Raw genomic sequence first — 8,802 nt, forward strand, 5'->3', positions numbered from 1 at the left:
TTATGAGGAGAGGCTGAGGGAGCTGGGATTGTTTAGCCTGCAGAAGAGCAGAATGAGGGGGGATTTGATAGCTGCTTTCAACTACCTGAAAGGGGGTTCCAAAGAGGATGGCTCTAGACTGTTCTCAATGGTAGCAGATGACAGAACGAGGAGTAATGGTCTCAAGTTGCAGTGGGGGAGGTTTAGATTGGATATTAGGAAAAACTTTTTCACTTGGAGGGTGGTGAAACACTGGAATGCGTTACCTAGGGAGGTGGTAGAATCTCCTTCCTTAGAGGTTTTTAAGGTCAGGCTTGACAAAGCCCTGGCTGGGATGATTTAACTGGGAATTGGTCCTGCTTTGAGCAGGGGGTTGGACTAGATGACCTTCTGGGGTCCCTTCCAACCCTGATATTCTATGATTCTATGATTCTATCTTGGTCAGGGTCTGTGCAAAACCTGGCACAGAATGGGGCAGGAATAATGGGATGTGGAGGGGCTCTGGGGACAGAGTAGGGTGGGAGGGGATCATGGGAGTGGGAGGAGCTATTGGGTGGGGTTCCATGGAGGAGGCAGAGCCCCCCCCCCCCACGCTGTCTCCATCCATCTCCCCCCTACCCCCACTGCAGGTCGATCCAGTGACAGACACAGCTATGGCTCTGAAGGGACCCTGCCCGGCACTCCTGCTGCCCCTTGCCCTGCTGGTCACCTGCCTGGCCCTGTCCAGCGGGCAGTATTGGAATCCGCTGAATGACATATTCCAGAGAGAGCACGTGAACAACCCCAAGAACAAAGCCGTCAACAACAAAGTCTACTGCAACATGATGATGTGGGACCGGGGCATATTCTGGAAGTATACCAACACCTTCATCCATGAGTCCCTCAAGAAAATCAATGCCATTTGCAATGCGGATGGCATACCCGTTGGGGGCTTCAAACGTAAGAGTAAGAACTCCTTCTCAATCACCACCTGCACATTTAACCCCTGGACCTTCTCTTTCAACGGACTCAGTGGCAAAAAGAAAATTGTCCTCTCCTGCTTGAATGGGCTCCCTGTGAGATTTGTGAGGCACATTTAGGACCCAGACAGACTGTGGAAGGCAAGAAGGGGACCCTGCTGCTTTCTCTAACCCTGCTCTGTCCCTTCTACACTGGCCACGGCACCCAGCTCCTCACCCGTCTCTAAACACTAGTGAGATGGTATAGGTGTTTCCACCCCGCACCCTCTGCTGCCCCAACTGCCCATTATACAGTATAGCCTCCCCTTCCCTGCCCCTCACCCTCTGCTGTTCCTAGTGGCCACTATACTGTATAGCTAGCCCTTCCCAGTCTTGTTGTCCCTGGTGGCCATCTAATAACCTATCCTTTCATTAAGAAATATTAATCAGTTTCATGTTCTTGTATTGTGTATTCAGCCTGATCATGAGCAATCCTCATATATGACATGATTAAATGTTATTGGTCATTGTTTGCTTCACTTTTTTTTCTATGTTTCTCTGTGCTCCCTAAATGCAATAAAGCCGGATACCTGCAAAAGCAATGCCTGTCTTATTGTGTGAGACTGGGGATAGGAAGAGCATAAACCACTGACCATTTAAGAATGGTGCTGGAAACATGTTGTGGTTTTCCAGGATTTCTCTGTGCTTTCAAGGCCATTGTCAACCTCTTCCTCATTGCTGGGAACAGAGCCCAGGAGTCCTGACTGCTACCGCCAGCCCTGCTTTAACCACTAGACCCCACTGTCCTCTGAGAGCTGGGAATAGAACCCAGTAATCCTACATAAGAACATAAGAATGACCATTGTGTGTCAGAGCAGTGATCCATCTAGCACAATACCTATCTCCAACAGTGACCAGTGCCAGATGCTTCAGAGGGAATGAACAGAACAGGGCAATTTATCAAGTGATCCATCCTCTGTCATCCAGACCCAGCTTCTGGCACTATCAATCAGAGATTTAGGGACATCCAGAGCATAGAACTGTGTCCCTGACCACCTTGGCTAAGAGTCATTGGTGGACTTATCCTCCGTGAACTTACCTAACTCTTTTTTAAAAAATAGTTTTAAGTGAGGTGAAATGTGGGGATACGCAGGATAAATCAGACTCCTGAAAGGGGTACAGTAGTCTGGAAAGGTTGAGAGCCACTGTCCTAAAATTTCCTAACATTATGTTAGCTTTTTGATTCCCACTGCACAATAAGAACATAAGAACAGCCATACTGGGTCAGACCAAAGATCCATTTAGCCCAGTATCCTGTCTTCCGACAGTGGACAATGCCAGGTGCCCCAGAGGGAATGAACAGAACAGGGAATCATCAAGTGATCCATCCCCATCACCATTCTTAGCTTCTGGCAAACAGATGTTTTCAAGGAAAAATAGACTGATAGGTTGATGTGTATGGGAATGGATAGACAGATACAGTGGTAGGTATGGCGTTAGGCAGGGTGATGTGTATATGTATGGATAAACTGGGAGAGTGGAGGGTATTGTGATCGATTTATAGATTGATGGGTCCAGGGATGGATAGTTAGAGCAAGTGGAGTATTTGGTGGTAGACCGATTGGTTGATGTGTCTGGGGATAGATAGATAGGTAGAGTGGTGGGTACAATGATAGACTGTGAGACCGATGTGTCTGGGGATGGGTAGATAGACAGACATGAATGCTGTGATGCCAATGTCAGGCCAGGACCTTTCCTTATTTGTCTGCATGGTGCTGAGCTACCAGGAAGGACACATACTAACATCCAAATGCTCATACATACACTAAGCCTGGTCTACACTTGGGGGGGATCAATATAAGTTATGCAACTTCAGCTATGTGAATAACGTAGCTGAAGTCGACATACTTAGATCGATTTACCATGGTGTCTTCACCGCGGTGAGTCAACTGCTGCCGCTCCCCCATCAACTCTGCCTGCGCCTCTCGCGGCGCTGGAGTACAGGAGTCGACGGGACAGCGCTCGGGGATCGATTTATCGCGTCTAGATTGGACACGATAAATCGATCCCCACTGGATCAATCGCTGCCCGCCAATCCGGCGAGTAGTGAAGACATACCCTAATATCACACACTCATACACACATATACTAATATCACTCACACACAAACACTAATATCACAGACACACACACACACACACTCAAACAGTAACATCACACACAGAGACACACACACAAACAGTAATATCACACACACAGACACACACATAGATACACTAATATCACACACGCACACAAACACTAATATTGCACACACAGACACACTAATATCACTCAGACACACACACAGATACACTAATATCACTCACACACACATACACACAACACCCTTAGGGAATGCTACAAATAGAGAAATAGGATGAGCTAGGCATCTAAGGAAATTGGAAACATGTTTAAGCTAACCACTTTATTTGTACAACGTTGTGTGTGCGTGTGTGCACATTGAGTGTGCGTGTGCGTTGAGTGTGCCCTGTGTGTGCGGAATGCTGGGGTGTGTGAAAGATGTACACTGTATGCTTGTTCAGAATGATTGTTCGCGTGTGTGAATCAGACAGTGTGTGTCTGTTTTTGTGGGTTTTTCTATCTACCTTTGAGCCCCTAGACATCCCCTGACACCCAACCTCGTTCCAATGCAGAGAAAAGCAACACACAGCTTGTAACTCTTCACTGGGGGAAAACAAAGCCAAACCAGATCTGCAATCCCACAGGCAATGAAGCCCAGGTAGTTTTTATCTCCATGTAGCTCGTCACTGTCAGCACAATACCCCCACCTGGGATTAAACTTGTCTAGCCACAGAGAGGGAAACTCCTGGAGGATTTCACCTGGAGAGGGTGATGCAGAGTCTGTGTGCATCTGAGAACAGCTGCCTTCCACAGAACCCCGGTAGTGATATGTGCATCTAGCAGCTCCCCGGACTCTGCCACAAGCCCATGGGCAAACCAACCGGCATTCCAACCCAATCCAGACTGGGGTGTTTGCCAGGGAAAGCCCTGGCTGGGAGTCCAGGGGAAATCACTGCAAAATATCACCAAGTATCAATCTCCATCTGCCCCTCTCCGAGAGCTAATTCTACAGATGGCAGCTGGCTGGAGACAGTGCCATTGTCACCCCACATGAGCTGCACCATGCCCAGCCGGCTCCATAACTCAGGATTTAGCCTCCTGCCTTTGTAAACTGAGTGTTGTGAATTCAAATCTTGGTAGGCCTTGTAAGGTCAGTGGGAGTTTTGTACCAGGAAATGTCTGAGACTTAACTCCTGGGATTCCAAAACCCCACCCAGAGTTTATCTCCTCTATAGACCTGCCACAAGTGACTCCGCCTCTCTGGTGGTGTTTTCTTCATGAGCCTAACTTGAGTTCTGCAAATCATCTCCACTGTCCTGCCTCCCCCCAGCCCGGCCCCTAATCCTGGGAAGTACAAAGTGCTTGGGAGTGGGGGGCATACCCCAGGATCACAATGTCACAGCCAGGTGCAATGCCCTGGGATCGCTTTGGCAGGGTGTTAAGACAGAATGTGTCTGCCCCTCCTGGGGAGCAGGTGTGGGAATGGTGCCAACCATGTGTGTGTGTGTGGAAATGATAGTATCCATTTGTGTGTGTGAATGTGGCACCCTCAGTCTGTGTAAAAAATTTCCAATCCATTCACATCACACAAACTGGGCCTGCATAAACACACATATGCTCTGCAGCTGCCAACAGCCAATGCTTCTTCCACTGCAGCTAAAAGGAGCAATGACTTGAGCTCTGCCTAAATAGTCAGCTGTAGGAATTGCTAAAGCCAGCCACAAGAGGGACACACACATACATACTGATAATAAATTGCATAGTCAATTGCTTGACCATGCTTTGGTATGTTATAAAATATACCTTGGAACACAAGGAAAGCTTGAAGCACAACTTTTATTTAAAAGTGTGGCAAATCAGTATTTTTAGATCCCCGTTATGACTCAGGTTTTCCAAGGCTCGTTTTGCCTCATCCATGTTATTGCTAATTTGAATAATGTGTGTGTGTGTTTTCGCTTTAGTAATGTTTTTAAATGTAAAGTAAATGGATCAGTAGACCCATTAAAAACTGATAGGTAAGTTTTACCTTCATTCTGGATTCCTATTGGATAATGGATTTATTCTGAAACACGAGAATAAGCTTCAGAGTAGCAGCCGTGTTAGTCTGTATCTGCAAAAAGAACAGGAGGACTTGTGGCACCTTAGAGACTAACACATTTATTAGAGCATGAGCTTTCATGAGCTACAGTTCACTTCATCTGATGCATAGAATGGAACATATAGTAAGAAGATCTATATACATACAAAGAACATGAAAAGGTGGAAGTTGCCACACCAACTCTAAGAGGCTAATTAATTAAGATGAGCTATTATCAGCAGGAGAAAAAAAACTTTTGTAGTAATAATCAAGATGGCCCATTTCAGACAGTTGACAAGAAGGTGTTAGACTCTAAGGTGCCACAAGTACTCCTGTTCTTTTGGTGGATGTAGACTAACACGGCTGCTACTCTGAAACCCTTCACTATGCAAGGCACTGAATTTAGCCGTATGGAGTGGAAATCCTTCAACATTATGAAAAAACTCGTACAGATACAGACAGACGTTATCTTCCTTTCCAAATGCAAACAGATGGACATCATACCAAAAGGACTAAAGGTAAAAAATCCATTCCAATCTTCATATCATACAGACTATGCTGAGAGATTGTGCCACACACTCTCAAAGAACCTGCGAAACCACCTGATCGATATCCTATACAGCAAACAGGGAAAGGTGAAGAATGAGCTCTCAAAACTGGATACTCTCATAAAAAAACAACTTTCCACACAAATTTTCTCATGGATAGACTTTACTAAAACTAGACAAGTCATTTACAACACAAACTTTGCTTGTCTACAAAGGAAAAAGGACACTAAACTATCTAAACTATCTACAAGGAGCCACAACAGTAGTCCCCTTAACCCACCCAACAATATTGTTAATCTTTCCAGCTATACTCTTAGCCCAGCAGAAGAGTCTGTCCTATCTCGGGGCCTCTCCTTTTGTCCTTCCAGGCCCACGAACATGATATAGTTCTGCAGTTACCTAGAATCCTACTTTTGATGTCTCTGACTCAAAGACTTCCATCACACCTCTGAACAACATACTAACCCACAGAATCCTTCCTACCAACACTACAAAAAGAAGGATTCTGCTTGGACTCCTCCTGAAGGTTGAAACAACAGACTGGACTTCTACATAGATTGCTTCCATCGATGTACACGGGCTGAAATTGGGGAAAAGCAGCATCACTTGCCCCATAACCTCAGCCGTGCTGAACAAAACGCCATCAACAGCCTCAGGAACAACTCTGATATCATAATCAAAAAGGCTGACAAAGGAGGTGCTGTCATCATCATGAATAGGTCAGAATATGAATATGAGTCTGGCTATGTAGACTCTCTCCTCAGGCCCTACGTTACCAGCACTCCCAGCTATCTTCGAGACATCACTGACTTCCTGAGGAAACTACAATCCATCGGTGATCTGAAAACACCATCCTGGCCACTATGGATATAGAAGCCCTCTACACCAACGTTCCACACAAAGATGGACTACAAACTATCAGTAACAGTATCCCCGATAATGTCATGGTAAACCTGGTGGCTGAACTTTGTGACCTTGTCCTCACCCATAACTATTTCACATTTGGGGACAATATATAACTTCAAGTCAGCGGCACTGCTATGGGTACCTGCATGGCCCCACAGTATGCCAACATTTTTATGGCTGACTTAGAACAACGCTTCCTTAGCTCTCGTCCCCTAACGCCCCTACTCTACTTGCACTACAATGATGACATCTGCATCATCTGGACCCATGGAAAAGAAGCCCTTGAGGAATTCCACCATGATATCAACAATTTCCATCCCATCATCAACCTCAGCCTGCACCAATCTACACAAGCGGTCCATTTCCTGGACACTACTGTGCTAATAGGCGACGGTCACATAAACACCACCCTATACCGGAAACCTACTGACCGCTGTATTTACCTACATGCCACCAGATTCCACCCAGGACACACCACACGATCCATTGTCTACAGCCAAGCTCTAAGTTACAACTGCATTTGCTCTAATCCCTCAGGCAGAGACAAACATCTACAAGATCTCTATCAAGCATTCTTAAAACTACAATACCCACCTGCTGAAGTGAAAAAACAGATTGACAGAGCCAGAAGAGTACCCAGAAGTCACCTACTACAGGACAGGCCCAATAAAGAAAATAACAGAATGCCATTAGCTGTCACCTTCAGCCCCCAACTAAAACCTCTCCAGCGCATCATCAAAGATCTACAACCTATCCTGAGAAATGATCCCCCACTCTCACAGATCTTGGGAGACAGGCCAGTCCTTGCTTACAGACAGCCCCCCCAACCTGAAGCAAATACTCACCAGCAACCACACACCACACAGCAAAAACACTAACCCAGGAACCTATCCTTGCAACAAAGCCCAACTCTGTCCACATATCTATTCAAGTGACACCATCATAGGACTTTATCACATCAACCACACCATCAGGGGCTCATTCACCTGCACATCTACTAATGTGATATATGCCATCATGTGCCAGCAATGCCCCTCTGCCATGTACGTTGGCCAAACCGGACCGTCTCTACGCAAAAGAATAAATGGACACAAATCTGACATCAGGAATCATAACATTCAAAAACCAGGAGCAGAACACTTCAACCTCTCTGGTGACTCAGTAACAGACTTAAAGGTGGCAATTTTGCAACAGAAAAGCTTCAGAAACAGACTCCAACGAGAAATTGCTGAACTGGAATTAATTTGCAAACTAGACACCATTAACTTGGGCTTGAATAGAGACTGGGAGTGGCTGTGTCATTACACAAATTGAATCTATTTCCCCATGTTAAGTAACCTCACACCTTCTTGTCAACTGTCTGAAATGGGCCATCTTGATTAGCACTACAAAAGTTTTTTTTCTCCTGCTCATAATAGCTCATCTTAATTAATTAGCCTCTTAGAGTTGATATGGCAACTTCCACCTTTTCATATTCTCTGTTTGTATATATATCTTCTTACTATGTGTTCCATTCTATGCATCTAATGAAGTGGGCTGTAGCCCACAAAAGCTTATGCTCAAATAATTTGTTAGTCTCTAATGTGCCACAAGTACTCCTGGTCTTTTTACTAGAATAGGCATTATTATTATGTAAGAGTGCTACACACATGAGGAATAAAACAGAAATTTGGAGTAATAACAGTATAAGTGAGGCCTCCAGATATAAATTCCTGTCATTAGTTTTACTCCACAGTACTGTTCATTCCTATTACAGGTCACCCTTACTGCTGGCTGTCACCACCTAGTAAGTGACTAGATTCTCCCCAGTCCCATTATACTGGTCTGAGCCTTCATAGCCACACACTGGAGTTGCATTGCTTTATAATGCCTGCATAGTCGATTGCATACTCAGTTGATCATATATGGTAGGCTGAAGTATAGTTGACCAGTCTGTTATTTATAACACAATTTATATTTTTTTCTTTAGATGCATAGGGGTCTTCCCTGGGCACTGATATATTCTGATGTTTCCATTCTGTGGGAAGCATCCATAAAAAACTTAAGTTGGCTAACATGATAAAATTGTGTGTTTGTTTTGAATTTCTCTTATTTTTAATAAGCCTAATTTATATACAGAAGAACTTCCTGTATTTAGGAGGTAAAGAGTCCTGTGGCACCTTATAGACTAACAGATGTATAGACTAACAGACGTATTGGAGCATAGACTAACAGACGTATTGGAGCATAA

At 44.9% G+C, this 8,802-nt stretch overlaps 1 protein-coding gene across 1 annotated transcript; it reads left to right on the forward strand.

Annotated features, from left to right (window-relative positions):
• The first annotated feature begins 542 nt into the window (after positions 1-542).
• LOC125622649 (ribonuclease-like) lies at positions 543-1,058 on the forward strand. Its single transcript, XM_048820779.2, has one exon. It carries the CDS (start codon positions 543-545, stop codon positions 1,056-1,058), a length of 516 nt encoding a protein of 171 aa, XP_048676736.2.
• The last annotated feature ends 7,744 nt before the right edge of the window (positions 1,059-8,802 follow it).

The sequence above is a fragment of the Caretta caretta genome, chromosome 13 (assembly GCF_965140235.1).
Source record: "Caretta caretta isolate rCarCar2 chromosome 13, rCarCar1.hap1, whole genome shotgun sequence".
Lineage (NCBI taxonomy): Eukaryota > Metazoa > Chordata > Testudines > Cheloniidae > Caretta > Caretta caretta.